The sequence below is a fragment of the Petaurus breviceps genome, unplaced genomic scaffold, assembly GCF_028583685.1.
Source record: "Petaurus breviceps papuanus isolate PSGF00001 unplaced genomic scaffold, PetGlider_PUasm1.0 91067, whole genome shotgun sequence".
Lineage (NCBI taxonomy): Eukaryota > Metazoa > Chordata > Mammalia > Diprotodontia > Petauridae > Petaurus > Petaurus breviceps.
In genome coordinates, this window is record NW_027187407.1 from 10,911 (window position 1) to 26,911 (window position 16,001).

At 42.0% G+C, this 16,001-nt stretch overlaps 1 protein-coding gene and 1 long non-coding RNA gene across 3 annotated transcripts in view; one reads left to right on the forward strand and one right to left on the reverse strand.

Moving 5' to 3' along the window:
- Positions 1-831: 831 nt before the first annotated feature.
- LOC138154658 (cystatin-A5-like) overlaps positions 832-16,001 on the reverse strand; it is an 84,521-nt gene continuing 69,351 nt past the window's right edge. The window contains exons 2-3 of one of the 2 annotated variants that reach the window (XM_069079628.1): positions 5,077-5,178; positions 851-1,059 (exon numbers count right to left, since the gene is read on the reverse strand). In XM_069079628.1, coding sequence (XP_068935729.1) covers positions 937-1,059; positions 5,077-5,178 — 225 coding nt within the window. In that variant the 3' untranslated portion in view covers positions 851-936. Of the gene's footprint in view, positions 1,060-5,076; positions 5,179-16,001 lie in introns of both variants that reach the window. The other variant, XM_069079629.1, reaches the window with a different exon arrangement.
- LOC138154659 (uncharacterized) lies at positions 13,713-15,953 on the forward strand. Its single transcript, XR_011166657.1, has 2 exons — positions 13,713-14,094; positions 14,814-15,953. It is a non-coding gene; the product is annotated as an uncharacterized lncRNA (long non-coding RNA).

Sequence of the window (16,001 nt, forward strand, 5' to 3'; positions counted from 1 at the left end):
AGGAAATAAGGATACAAATGCAATATTGAATCATTATCCCATGGACTGAGATTGGGATTGTAAAGTTACTGTAGAAAATTTATATCTGTGTATATGTGTCGAATGGAGTCCCAGTGTATTTCAAAGTGTAATTGGGTATTAATGCAATTGACTGAATTCATTGTTGGGATTAAATAGGAGATACTTTTAGTTGAGAGAAAAGAAATTTTAGTGTGAGCTCAAACTAAACATAGTTATAAGAAGATAGAGAAATTTGGGAAGTAGATACAAGTATGTTAGAACAATCAATTATAATCCTGATGGAAGGTTTAATTTCTTTATTTATAAGAAATAAAGATGTTCCTCAACCAATGTAAGATTAGAAGCATATTGTGAGATGATTATTGGAGATTTTTAGTTAATATTTTATGGGACTTGTAACTGACTATTCCTCTTAGTCTAACTACAGGTATGGATATTAAGAAAGGCTATCCAAGCTATTTGAGCCACTGATCCATGATGCTAGACCCATAACTGCATGTATAAGTTGGGGTATGAGTCCAGAGTGGGTGCTACCCAAATTTGCTTTGTGGTTCTATCGTTTAACTTAAAGCTCCTTGACAATTGGAAAGCAGTATCTACTATGGGACCAGCTGAGACATAAAACAACTTAAAGTAAATAATTTTGGAATTGATTATAAATTTTAAATTGGTATCTTTCTATTCTTATATCACTTTATTTCTGAATATATCCTGTCCTCTTCCTCTATGCAGTAAGTCATCCATTATAATGAAGAATAAAAAAGGGTAAAAGAGAGAACACTGACAAAAAAAAAACCAATACATCATCAGAGTCAAAATCTACTTTACAAAGATCCATGTTTCATTTCAATTGCACTTATTGATATAGAATGCTTATGAAAGTGACCAAATGGATTCTGGACTGTGCATCTAAAACTATTCTACTTCATCCTCCTTAGTTTTGCCAGTCTGGTAATTGGACAACTCTATTGGCTGATTCATTTGAGGGAGAGGTTCATATATTTCCAAATGAGCATATTGATCATTCCCAAGATGTACCTGCAAATCAAGAGAAGTGGAAAGTCAGTGGCATGTTTTCCAACCCAGTCCCTCTCACGTCTTAGGGTCATTGTATTAGGCACATTCCTGTGTTAGTTAGGGGTTTAGGCCAGATGACCTCTGATGTGAACTGTACGTTTTTATTCTAAACTATGAATGAGCCTATTCATGCTTTGAAAACAAAATTGTAGCAGGGAGTGACCTGAGAGATCCTTTAGTTTTATTTTTAAAGCTAAGGGAATTGAGTCCCAGAAAGGACCAATGAACAAGAATGTTCAGTTAGGCAGCCACATCATGCTACTGTCAGTTCTTAAGGTCACAGATTTAAAGCTGGAAGGGACTTAAGTCCCATCTGCTCATTTTGTAGTTGAAGAAACTAAGGCCCAGTGAGCTCAGTCATTGTCCAGAACTTGTATGTTACTTGTGAGGCAGCTGGGGGATGCATTGGATACCATGATGGGCCTGGAAGACCTTCCTGTCTGCCTCAGTTTCCTCAAGTGAATTCCTCAATCTGAAAAGTGGGGATAACAATAGCCCCTGCCCCTTTGGGTTGTTGTATCGATAGGATAACATTTATAAAGAGCTTGGCATAGTGCCTGGCACAGAGTAGCAGCTTAATAAGTACTTCTTCTTAACCCACCCCTCCCCCCACCATTCCCTTCCCATCCCTTGTCCAAAGTCACCAAGCAGCTGGGCCAGAATCTGATCCCAAATCCAGGCTGTTTTCATTATACCACACCTGACTCTAGTTGTCAAGCACCTGGATATTAGTATACCTCAACAACTAATTTTTAATAAGAGAGTCAACTACTGTTTTGGATTTGATTTGTGACTCTGTCCCAGAGATACATTTACTTTCAAGGGTTTTATTTTCTGAAATATGTAGGAAAGAAAAGATCAAGTGTCAGAGAAAAATATGGGCTCCCCATTTTTGACTTTTACCCAAACTGCTTTGAAAACACTGTGACCTTTGTATTTCTTGTGCCTTCCTTCTTAGGTTGGGTCCCTAGAGGGAGGGTCCTATCTCCTCACTGTTCCCATCTCTGGTGTTTTATCTCCCATTGCCTCCAGACAGTAGCACTTAGCACACTACTTCTAACAAAGTCCTATCTTTAGAGAAACAAAGTAAGTGAAAGCAACAAGACAGCTGGGTAGTGCCTTGGAGAGGTAAGACATTGGTTAAGTCACATAACCACTGTAGGCCCCAAATACCTCCCTAGGACTGATCTGCAAAGTCAGCAGTTGGGTTCAGATCAGTGTCAGTAGAGAGGGTGCTCAGATGCAGCATTTCCCACAATGAGAGAATGATGGGCCTGGAGTCAAGAAGACCTGAGCATGACTCTTACCTCAGACACTTACTAGCTGTGTGACTCTAGGGAAGTCACTTAGACTCATTCTCCTCATCTAGGAAATGTCTCTATCTCATTGGTAAGGAGAAAATGAGAGAATATGCATGAAAGGCCTAGCATGTAGTTGGCCCTTAATAGACATTGTTCCCTTCCTTCCTGTGCTGCAGCAGGTGTTCCTGCCTGCCTGACATCTCCTAGTACCTTAATACAGCCTCGTTAACTCAGCTGAGGTGCTTCTACTCTGCTACACTTTAAAGACAGAAACACTTGGATCCATCCTATCCACATTTCCTAGGTATCTACCCACAATCCCCAAAGGAGTGGCCAAGGAATTCCCAGATATGTGTCCCCTGCTGGCTACATGGAAGGTGTCTTAAAATTATGCTGTAGTGCATAGCGTGCTGAGTTTGCACCTGAGGAGGCTGCAAATACTGTGACCCTTATTTGTTGTATGACCCAAGGTAAGTCACTTAACTAGCTAAGGACCCAAGCAACTACCTGGGGCTTATCAATAAAGGCAATAGATGGGTTTAGATCTATTTTGGTAGAGAGGGTTCACAAATCATAATTTACTACAACAATAAAAGTTCATCATGAGTTTGGATAAAAGTCTAGGGTTTGGAAAAGGAAAAAGTATATTTCCGTAATTTCTGATGAGGTTGTGCTTGAAATCCTGGCACCAGTGGTAAACTGACACACACATTTTGTGCAGCTTTCACGTAAGACAGGATGCTCACTGTCAAGCACCATATAATCTAGTTGTTGGATTTAGGCCATATACATATAAGCCTTGTTTCCAAGCCTATGGGGATGTGAAAGACCCAGTACTTTAAGAATTTTCTCACTCTTTTGTCTTACACTTCCCATCCAGGAAAGCCTGGGACAATGTATCCTGAGACTTACTCTCCACTTGCAAGCATGTAATTCACAACGGTGTGGGTTAGCATGTTATTTGAGAATCATGAAAGGAAATGGAATTCCCCAAAGGAATAATCATCAGTATGTTAAAGTCCATATGTAAATTCTCAGAGTCACAGCCTTAAACATGAGAGCTTCCCCTTATAGGAACATTTCTATAAACCCTATCTTGTCCTTACTTCTCTCCAGTTGCTTGGCTACTCAAAGTGAGTAGGGAGAAACTTTATCATTCTCTTTTTCTCTCCCACTCTCTTCCCCAGTGTGATAGTAATGGCAATTAAAGATTCCCCTGTATTGGCTTGGTTTTCAAATTGATTGTGTTAAAACCCAGAGTTTGTTAATCCCACCTGTGGGATGGGCTTGTTGATGTGAAAAGAAAGTCCTGAACTGGGAGGAGCTGGTGATGTAGATTTGGAGAGACACTAGAGAGAGGCGGAAGATTTTTTTGGAAGCAGCACCTCGTGGAGAGAGAGAGAGACTAAGAGAATTGCTGGTGGCCGCTTTGAATTGCCCTGGACTTTTGAGACCTGCTCCCTGAGCTGCCAAGGACTGAGGAGACATGGCTGTTTTGCTGGTACTTTGTCTGTCTGTTTTGATGTTGTTTTGCCAGATTTGTCCACTGCTGAAAGACAGTCCTTTTGTTGAAGAAGTCCTGGAACCTGGCTGTTCGCTAAGAAGCCCTAAGACTGTCCTGCAGACAGAGAGTGAATACTGTCCACTGGTGAGGGACAGTACTGTTGTTGCAGGGGTCTGGAGACTGTCCTGCAGACAGAGTGAATAATGTCCACTGGTGAAGGACAGTGCTGTTGTTGCAGGGGTCTGGGAACCTTTCTGTTGGTTCAGAAGCCCTGAAGAAGGATTTTCTTGTTGGATGTTTACAGAAATCCTGGGAGAGGGCTTTGCTAATGTGTTCAGGGGTTCTAGGACTGTTCTACAGACAGAGGATAAATTCATGAAGGGACTGGCAATGTATCTTATGGCCTTGCTAAGCCTTGTCTCCCCAGGAACTAAGATTGCTGAGAACTTGCCTCGTGTCAAGATGAAGAAAAGACCTCCATTTGGGTATTAAGTGCTGTGTTTTAAACTTGATGTAACTCTGGGGTAGATTCAATTGTGATCCAGGGGTGGGGAACTTTTGACCTTATGTTTGGAAACTAATCTCCATTTGAGAAGAGGGGCTTTGTGGTGGACTTAATTAAGGTATAGCCTAGGGGTGGAGTAGTATTTAGAACAGGGACTTTGTAATTGATTGAATGATTGGAAGATCCTGGGGTGGGGTAGTCCTTGGTGATTATTTAATCACACTTAGTAAATGCTGTATTTTGAATGATGTCATGTTTTGATCTTCTCTGTTCTTGGTTTGTCACTGAATAAAATAGAGAGCACCTATGCTGGTATTTTGAACCTGGGAAGTTGCCTTTGCTTGGCATTACATTACACCCAGTCCCTCTCATTTCATCATCCATCTTTGGTTGCCAGCTCCCAGGTTCAATATGACACCAAACGCTACCAGGTCAGTCTTCCTTTGCTCTCCTGGTTGACATGAATCTCTTTCTTAAATTCCCTTCTTTCTTCTGCCTTCTTTACTTTCTCTCAGTTACCACACCATCATTTTATATTTCCCCAGGGTCAGACCCTTTCATTTCTCCAGTTACTCAAAAGGGGAGGGGACAAACAATCCCCACCCTTTCTATGTGCATCCAAATAGAAAGAAAATGGAGTAGAATTCAATGACTTCTTGAATACTGACCTTCACATAATAATTGGTCCCTTGAACCGTTTGTCTTCTGTACTCTATAGCCTTAAAGCAGTCATATTTTTCATTGGTCTTCTCTTCAAACTGTGGCTTTACCTTAAGAAAAGAGAAGAGGGTAAAGAACTTAGTGGTTATCTGGAAATCATATCAGCTTTGGTCTGCTTAGTGCTTGGCACAGCACTGGCAACCATAGGAACCTTAGTCAAACCTTTCTTTCCCCCAATTCCTTAAACAACTAATAATTGATTTTTACAAAAATCTGTGTTTTTCTTACTGTGCCTGAATTACCATGAGAGGTGCTGAGAATTAAAGAACAACAACAGAGCCAGCCCCTGCTCTCAAGGAGCTGACATTCTACTGGGATGAATACAATAATTACCCAAAGTACTAAATACCAAATGCACAAAAATAATTTCAAAAGTAATGGAACAACTACAATAGCAATTGTTTCCTCCAGACTAGGAATAAATTATTGCCTGATAGATTGATTGACCACTTAAGTGACTAGTGTTCCCTCAGAGGCTGTAATCTTCTGCTAAGGATTCTCTGAATCTCTGAGTTGCTAAGGAGCCTGACAGAGTCTCAGAAACTTTTCCCATAGATCCCTCAGTGAGTAAGCGACATGTAGTCTTACTAATAAAAGAAAAACCAGCCCAAGTATAGGACATATCTAATGAGTTGAAGGGCAGTGTGGTACAGTGGACAGAGTGGACAGCTAGATTTGTATCCAGTGGACCTGGGTTCAAATCCTGCCTCTGTCATTATCTGCTTGACCTTGAAAAAGTTGTTTCATTTCTGTGGGCCTCAGTTTCCTTATCTTTAAAATAAGGAACTTTGACTAGACCACTGAGCTCTCTTCCTGATTTAAAACCTATGATCCCAGGATGATTCAGGGTTTGTTTCACGGCTTCCAGTGAGGAGGGACAGTGGCAAGGGAAGAATACTAACCTTTCCTTCCAGAGGATCAGGATTCCAATCCTGCCTCTGATCCTTACTCCATGTGACCTTGGGCAAATCACTATGGCCCTCAGTATCCTCATCTGTAAAAGGACGAGGTTACTCTGTCTGAAAACTGTTCATATCGTCTGACCATTTGTTAATTGAGAAATCCTCTCATTTCTGTAAATTTGACTCAGTTTCCTATGTTTGAGGAATGCAGTCTATAGCACAGAAACTTATTTTTTTTCACATTATGATTACTAACTATGATTTCCCTCTATCCTATTTTTCCCGTTTTTCTTACTTTCTCTCCTTTTTTCCTGTCCATTCTCAAAAGCGTTTTACTTCTGACATTTACCTCCCCTAAACTTCCCTCCCTTTCCTCAGCTCCCGCTCTCCTCCACCTTCTCCCCTTCCTTTCCTATTTCCTGAGTGGTAAGATAGATTTCTACACCCAACCAAGTGTGTTTATTGTTCTCTCTTCCAGCAAGTTCTGAGGAGAGTAAGGAATGAGAGCTGGGTAACGTGCTTCATCCTAGGTCCTCTGGAGACATGATTCTTAATTGCATTGACCAAAGTTCTTAAGGTTTTTACTCTTTTTTAGTTTTTGCTTTGTTACACTGATGTTGTCTTCATATGAATGGTTCTCCTCATTCTGCTCACTTTACTCTGTGGCAGGTCACATTCTGCAGCATTCTCTGAAATATTTTGTTCAAAGTTTGATCAGCGATTCTCCATTTGTCTATGAGGAAATCTAAGACTCCCCTTAGATTCTAGTTCTCTTTTGCAGTCCCCCCTTTTCTTGATTAAGAAGTTGGTTTTGCTTGTAGCTATCAATCTCCATCTGTATCCAGTCTCTTAAGAGTCCTTCTCTCCATTTGAGAGCAGCGTCTGAAAGGAGATGACATGTGCCCAGCAGCAATATGGAGTCCATTGTGAAGACAGGAAGAGAAGAGAAAGATCATCAGGCCCTGAGTCAATGGAAGTACGAGTCTCTGACTCTGTATGTTCTCTATTTCTGTGCTCACTCTTAGCAGTTATGTGAGGTTTTGTGGGAGAGACTGCTTCTGGTTTATGGGGAGAATATCTTATAGCTGTGATTCTTACAATACCATTCTCAGCAAATGCCTTTGCTTTGAATTAATTGTGTCAAATGACTCATTGTTAAAGGCAAAAGTACTGCTGGGGGACTCATGAGCCATGGTTTTAAGTGGGATTTCATTTCTGTGGGTTCGCATCAAGGAAACCATTCAGATCTCTAAGCATTCCATAAACTGTAGCTTTAGAGAATTGCCTGGGGACATACACCTCATATATGTCAAAGGCAACACCTGAACTCAGATCTCCCTGACAGTCAGTCAAGAAACACTTATGAATTACACTCCCTGTGCCTGGTGTTGTGTTAAGTTCCAGGGATACAATGGAAAGCAGGAGAATCAGTCCTCTATTCTCTGTCCTTCCTTGCCCCTTAGTTGAAAGTTACCCAGCTGGTAAGAGGGTGTAGCAGCAAACACCCCAGTATCCCCAGGGTGGCTGACAACACAGGTTCTTAGATCTGCTTTGCTAAAGGAAAGCAACTCCAAATGGGTTAACAAGCTTACTTTAATCAGTCAGATATATATCATTTATCTAATTCAGGGGAAAAAGGTCAGCACCCTGAACTTCAGAGTATACAGACAGAATTATCAAGACAGAGAAACTGATCAAGTAGACAGGTTTCCAAACTGTCCAACCATTACATCCATACCAAATCAACATCTGGGTTTTTCAAAGCCGGGGGGCTCTCAACAATAGCTTCCCAGAGTCTCATCTGATCAAATCACAGAACACTTCTCAAAGTGAGCCCCAAAGCAAAGCCTCACATCAGGGATTATATAGCCTTCTCCTGGGTCAGAGAACTTAACCAGCCTCTTGACCCACTGCTCAATCACACAGCATCAAGGTGTGGGCATTCCTGAAAACCAAGCCTCCTGCCACAGGCTCCATGTGACCACATTCAGCCTATTAGGAGGCAAAGTATATTTTCAAATCAAGGAAGGTTCTCAGAGTCTCTTAAGCCTATCAAAGGGCCTAGGGGCAGGGAAGATCTTTAAATTTGCATTTGTGTTACATTTGGCCCCAAGATCTTTCATGTCCCTTACTTGGCAAAAATACATTAGGAATAAGTGGTGTCAACAGAATTTCATAACAATATAATAAGGATAGCACACAATAAACACAGAAAACAATGTTTAGGGTGGGGCTTGAGCACAAGCTCCCCATCATTATCCCTCACCTGAACAAATGGGGCCCCAAAATCTTGGGGTAAGTGGTGAATGTCAGCGGGTGGCAAGAGATTGTACTTTGGGGGATATAGTCAAGCTAGGAGAAGAGAGTCCTGAACTCTCCCTGAGGGATGGAGGGTTGTAGCAGCAAGCACCCCAAGCGTCCCTAGGGTGGCTACCACTACAGGTTCTTGGATCTGCTTTGGTAAAGGAAAGCAACTCAAAATGGGTTAACAAGCTTACTTTAACCAGTCAAATATGTATCGTTTACCTCGTTCAGGGGAAAAAGGTCAGCACCCTGAACTTCAGAATATACAGACAGAATTATCAAGACAGAGAAACAGATCAAGTAGACAGTTTCCAAGCTGTCCAACCATTACATCCAAACTAAATCCACATCTGGGTTTTTGCAAAGCCGGGGGACTCTCAACAACGGCTTCCCAGAGTTTCATCTGATCAAATCACAGAACACTTCTTAAAGTGAACCCCAAAAGAAAGCTACACATCAGGGCTTATATAGCCTTCTCCTGGCTCAGAGAATGTAACAACCTTTTGGACCCACTGGCCAATCAAAAAGTATCTACTGAAAAACAAGCCTCCTACCCCAGGCTCCAGGTGCATTTTAGCCTAGGGGCAGGGAAGATCTTAAAAATTAACATTCCCATTACATGGGAATGGGGAAAAAGGCAGGCTGGGAAAGGAGAATCACAGGGAGGGGAGGTTGGGAGCATTTGTATCACACATTCACAAAAAAATCAGAAGAGCTTGGGAAGGAAGCACAGTCATTCCATCATACCCCCTGGATTTTCTTGCCCTGGGACAAACCCCGCTTTTCCCATTGTTAGTTATAGCTCAGTTCCTATGATGAACATTTGTTACTGATGGCTTGAGGGACCTTAGGGATCATGTCATCCTGACCCTTCATTGTACAAACCAATCAGTCAATTGAGAAGGATTTATTAAGAGTTCACTATGTGCCAGGTTCTGTGCTGGGTGCTAGGCATAGAAAGTAAAAAAAAAACCACAACATTTTCTGACCTCAAGGAGCATATTTCTATAAGAAAAAACAAAATGTAAAGAGTGGGAACTGAGACCCAGATTAAGGGAAATGACTTGACTAAGGTCACCCCCCCCCAATAATATGGTTATTGTGAGATCAAGAAACAGAGAACTGCCCTGACTGATCTTTGCAGAATTCTTGGTAAATATGGAATTATCTGCATGGAAGACTCAATCTAGGAGATGTGCACTTCTGGCAAACACTTCAAAGTTGCCCATAGCTTCCTGTGGTCCTTCAAATTATCTTCTCTAGGAGGTGGAATGAGGAAAAAGACTGCTCATTTAGTGGAAGGTGGACAGGGTGGTAGGAGGGAAGACCAAATCAACAGGCTTATTAGAAGAATGAAGTAAAGGTCTCTAGTATGGTTGCTAGAGGTGGAGAGGTCTGAATAAAAATGCCTTTAATTAAAAAAAAAAGTCCTAAATGGGGTCACAAAGAGTTGGACACACGTGAACTACAATAATGAAACAACAATGAAAAAATCCAAGAAGCCTTCCTCCAACCAGAGACCAAAAGCATTGGAAACCAAATGTCAAGGTTCAAAGAGGGACTTCTATGAGGGAAGTCACAAATCATAGAATGTTTTAAAGATTGAAGGGATATCAGAAAACATCTATTGATATACCTTCATTAAGTGAAAGCACAGAGACACTGATAAATGAGTCAATGGAAAGCATATTGGTCCCAGAGTCAGAGGACCTATGTTTAAAGCCTGCCATCCCTGTGACTTTAGATAAGGCACTTATCCTCTCTAGGCTTCAATCTCCTCATCTTTCAAATGAGGGGTTTGGACAAAATGGCTCCCAAGGTCTCTTCCTATTCTATAGCTACTACAATCTTCTACAATCTCTCTGGGCCTCAGTGTCCTAATGACAAAGGTTGACTAGATGGCATTTGAGGGGTCTTCCAGCTCTCTAAACTTCCCTGGGCCTCAGTTTCCTTATCTGTAAAATAAAGGGGTTTGAGTAGATAGCCTCTGAGGCTTGTCCAATTCAGAACTCTGATCCTATCTTGTTATTTACCAAATACCAACAGTCCATTGTGCACAAAGTCAGAAGGGCAGGTCCCTCTCTGCTGAGAAGTTCACAGGGTGATTGGGAAGCCCAGACATAGCTAACAGTGTGAAGTGGTACATCCTCAGACCCAATGACAGATGTCACAGGATTTCAGAGAAGAGGGATCATTGTGTAGTGCGGTGGCCATGGAAGGGTCCTGGAGGAGCTTGGTCATAGGCTGGGCCTGGAAGTTTGGGGATGTCATGGAAAAGAAGAAAAGACAATGTAAATTGAGATGAGAAGGAAACTCAGCCTTCCTTTTAGGTTTCCCCAAATGGTTTCCAAGGCAACTGGAGTTTGACAAAGCTCAAGCCACATTTTGCCTGGGGTGCTCTTACTCAGGGTCTCTAACTTCCAGAGAACTGTGATCCATATGTTTCTACATCATTCTCCATTGAATACATTCCAGGGGGATTTTGTACTAAGTTGTTTAATGTTCACAAAGCCCTTGGAGCTTTTTCCCCTAGAAGTGTGAAGGGGAGTTTGCCAAGACCAAATTGCCCAAAGCCCAGTATCCTTGTGGTTCAAACTCATTGGGAAAGTCTTTCCCTAGAGCTCCAGGGCTGGCTACCCAGGCAGGTAGCCCACGGCCCAAACCAAAATGGGGGAAGGTAAAGTTGATCCACTGAGGTGGCCTTTTTCTCCTCTGGTTGGCATCTTTCCTCAAGCCCTCAGTGCCATGTCCCTACTTCCCTCCCTTCTCCCCTAAGAGAATCTCAGAAACTCAAAAAATGAAAAGGAGTTCAAAGGTCATTTGGCCCAGCTTGCTCTAGGATAGGAATCCCTATAGAGCATTGGCAACACCTATCCACTGAGCCTCCCCTGGAAATCTCCCAGTGTCAATTTAATAACAAGCATGTACTAAACATCTACCTGTGCTAGCCACTTTGCTAGGCACAGGCAATACAAAGACAAAATACAAAACAGTACCTTCCCTCAAGGGGTTTACACTCTAAGCAGAGAAACAACACAAAACCATATAACTGAATACAAAATACACATGAATAAGAAAGGAAAAAAAGAAATTCCCCTAGTGCTTTGGAGTTCACCTCCTTTCAGAACAGTCTATTCCACTTTGGAGGAGCTTCCAAACTCCCCAGGTTAGGGAGTATGAGCTGAAATTTGCTTTTCTACATCTTCAACCTTTGTTCCTACAGAAGTGTGCCCCTGGAGCTAAACAACATGAGCCTCAATGTTCTTCCACCCTTCATTTATTTGGCAGGCAGAGACTGCATTAGCATATCCCCTATACCTTGACTGAAGATTTAAGAGGTGCAGTTAGGCTTGGTTGGATGAAGAGGGCACTGGGCTTGGAGTCAGGAAGATCTAGATTCAAATCTTACTGCAGTTTTTAAATCTGTAAAACAAGGGCATTGGACTGGGGCCAGATGACTTTCAACACCCACTGATTCTCCTATGATTTCTCAGCTGCTCAGTTATTAGTGATCGCTTGTGCCACAGAGGACACTTTCCTGCCCCCAGCATTTGATGGAGAAGGCATATTAGGAAGCCAAGTCTTGGGTATTTTGACAAAGTGTGTAGTTGACAGTAGAGTGTGAAAGTGCAGAAAACCACATATAATGTGGTTTGAGAGGTGATGTGGAGAGTATGGCAAATCAGCAAATGTTCATCTGTGAATGTCTGGAAGGACTGACAGCAGGTGCAGGGAGTGGGGTGGTGTATGGGTGCAGATTCCTAGAGAGATGAGGTTGCCCTCTAAGACAAAACTTGATTAAGGGAGTGTGGGAGAGTAAGAATTGAAGTGGCATTGGAAAGTGGGTATGTCCAGCCTATCAGATTTAATGTCTCCTGCTCCTGCTACCCTCCCCCCACCCCCATGGATTCCAATTCTGAAGACAGTAAGGACAGATCCCAGTCAGATATGGGACATCTGAATGTTTAGTTCTAAGCCCAAGTAGTCTTATAGAATCAGAGAATAATAATTGGAGAGGACCTCACCAGCCTGTACCAAAAAGGATTCTCTAGTACTACATACTAGACAAGTAGTCACTCAGTCTCTGCTTGAAGTCCTCCCAGGAAGAAGATCCCACCACCCCTCCAGGCAGTCTCTACATATGCAAGGAAAAAAAAAATCATTTCTGGGGAAAGGCACTGCCACTGAGCCCCGAACAAGAGCTTCACAGTGTATGGCAATGGGTCCATGACACAAGGCTTCAGCCTAAACATATCCAGCCCTTCAGCCAATTCTTAAGTAATGGCAGCATGATATGGTACAAAGAATCCTAACCTAGAGTAAAAAGAGATACTGGCTAGAATTCTATTTCTGATACTAAGTATCACTTGACTCCGGCATAGTGATGGCCTTTTGGTCCTCTTCGAGAATAAAGCACAACGACCAATCAGTTCGGTGAGGGCAAGTCACTTAGCCTCAGTGAGCCTTAACTTCCCCTTACCTATTACAGAATGTCGTGAAGATCACATGGAATCTAGCATATGTGAAACATTCTGTAAACCTGAAACAACATCTAAATGTCAGCTGTTATTAATATATTGTAGGCCTCCAGCCTTCTTGCCAACCTGGCTGCCCTATGGCTGCCCTATGGAATATTCCAATCTGTCAGAGCCATACTCATAGGTGTATAGGGCCTATTCCAAATTGCTCTCTAGAAAGGTTGAATCAGTATACAACTATACCAAGAGTCCATTAGCGTTTTAATTCTCCCACATTGTATCATTTTCTTTTCTGTCATATCAGCCAATCTGACGGGTGTGAGGTAGTAGCTCAGGATTGTTGTAAGTTGCATTTCTCTCATCAATATTGATTTTGAGCATTTAATTTATATGACCATAGGTAGCTTTGATTACCTTGTCTGAAAACTGCCTGTTCATATCGTCTGACCATTTGTTGATTGAGAAATTCTCTTACTTCTATAAATATGACTCAGTTTTCTATGTTTGAGGAATGCAGGCTATAGTACAGACACCGTTATTTTTTTTTCACATACTGATTACCAACTATGTATTTCCCTCCATCCTATTTTTCCTGGTTTTCTTACTCTCCTTTTTTCCTGTCCATTCTCTAAAGCGTTTTACTTCTGACTTTTACCTCCCCTGAACTTCCCTCCCTTCCCTCAGCTCCCCCTCTCACCCACCTTATCCCCTTCCCTTCCTATTTCCTGTGTGGTAAGATAGATTTCTACCCCCAACTGAGTGTGTTTATTGTTCTCTCTTCCAGCAAGTTCTGAGGAGAGTAAGGAATGAGAGCTGGGTAACATGCTTCATCCTAGGTCCTCTGGAGACATGATTCTTAATTGCATTGATTAAGAGTTCTTAAGGTTTTCACACTTTTTTTTTTTTTACTTTTGCTTTTGGTTTGTTATACTGACGGTAACCTTGGATGAATTCTTCCCTTGATCCTGCTCACTTTACTCTGTGGCAGATCATATTCTGCAGCATTCTCTGGAATACTTTGTTCAAAATTTGATCAGCTATTCCCCAGTTGTCTAAGAGGAAATCTAAGACACCCCTTAGATTCTAGTTCTCCTTTTCCCTGCACCCTTTTCAGGATGAGGAAGTTGGTTTTGCTTGCAGCTGTAGATCTCCAACAGTATCCTGTCTCTTAAGAGTCCTCTCCATTTGGGAGCAGGGTCTGAAAGGAGATAACATGTGCCCAGCAGCAATACTAAGACCAGAAGAGAAGAGAAACATCATCAGGCCCTGAAGCAATAGAAGTGTGAGTCCCTTTGACTCTATGTTCTCTAATTCTGTGCTCACCCTTTGCTGCAGTGATGTGAGGTTTTGTGGTAGAGTCTGCTTCTGGTTTATGGGGGAAATATTTTATGGCTCTGATTCTTACAATGTCATTCTCAGCAAATGCCTTTGCTTTGAGTTAATTGTGTCAAATGACTTATTGTTAAAGGCAATAGCACTGGTGGGGACTCATATGTTTTGAGTATGTGAAATCACAGGGTACCTTAAACCTGAGGGGGTACCCACATCCAACTCTCAGGCAATCCTCCAAACGTTGATTTCCTGAATGTCCCACTGAGGCAGCTAAAACTTTGCTTTGTTCTGACTAACAGAGCCATACAGGGGGCAAATTAGTATAGAGTGTTGGAGGGAACTGTTACCATTGTAAGAGAAATCTTCATCATCTTTGTAGGTAGACATGGCCTAACTAGGAGAATGCAAAACCAAATCCCACTCCTGGTGAAAGTCCCTAGGGAACAGCAGAAAAAGGAGCCGCCAGGAAAAGAAGCTGGGAACCCCAGCTAGACAGCTAAGAGTAGATCCAGGATATTGATGTGTCATTTGGAGATGTGTGGACACAGGAAGCTCACAACGTGGAGGTGGTTGTGTTAGAAAGGACATTTTAAGTGTTCAAAACTCTTCTTAGTGAAAAGTGGACAGAAGAAAACTAGGAAATGGTCATCTTTTCCATTTTCTCTTCAGTGCCTAGATCTGGAGCTAGAAGACAGTAAGAAGCTCCCACCTCTCAGATCAGATGAGCACAAGCCTCAATGAGGAAATTGACTCTATCAAGAATCATTAATTAAGCACCAACCACATGTGGAAAGATCTGTGGCAAGTACTGGGGGATAGACAATGTTTCAATTAGACACTAGCTGAGGAGCAGCTTCAAAAGAGATTCCTAAGAGGGAAGGGCTACCCAACTTTGTGATGTTTAGAAAATGCCTTGAAATCATCCAGGCAGTGCTATTACTGACAGGTAAATACTGCTCATTAGTTCAGGCAGCAGAGAAGAGTCATTTCAGCCCCAGCAATTCTGTTCTGCCTTCAGACAGACATGGATATAAAGAGACAGCCATTCTAGGGTAGAAGCAGCTTCAAGGACCATGAAGAATCAGAGAAGAAAATCTGACTGCAGAGAGAAGACCCTGGACATGCAGCTGAACAATCCATCCAGGGAGGAACAATTTCTAGCTCATATACTACCAGGAGATGTGAGCTGGCTTTGCTCACATACATGGATCCTGCACTTGACCTCACTCCCACTGTACTCTAAGCTTGAGTCCACTTTCTCCATGGACACCATGTATTTGTGGGAGACAAGACCCCAGGTTTTTGGTGTTGGCAGGTGGGGGAGGTAAATGTTTGGTAAGTACCAGTCTTTCTGTGACATCTGAGTACAATTCTTTGCTAATTGTGTCTGCTGGCTGAGAGTAAGTGGGGGCTCTTGCTTCATAGTATAATGGAGGCAGACCCACAGGATTGCCCCTACTACCTGGGATAGCAGCCCTAATTTGGGAACCCAGCCCATAACTATACATGTATAAGTTTTGGGAGGAGTCCACAGAGGGAGCTATCAAAGTTTGCTTTGCAGTTCTATAGGGTAACTTAATATTCCTTGACTATTAGAAAGCAGTATCTACTATGGGATGAGCTGAGATGTAAAATGATTTAAAGCAAATAATTTTGGAATTGAATAAAATTTTGATTTGGTATTTTTTATTTTTATATCAATTTTTTTCTGCACATCCTGTCCTCTTCCTTTATCCAGTGAGCCATCCTGTACAACAAAGAATAAAAAAAGAGAGGAAAAGAGGGACCATTGACTAAAACTAACTAATACATCATCAAAGTCAAAATCTACTTTACGAAGATCCATGCTTCATTTCA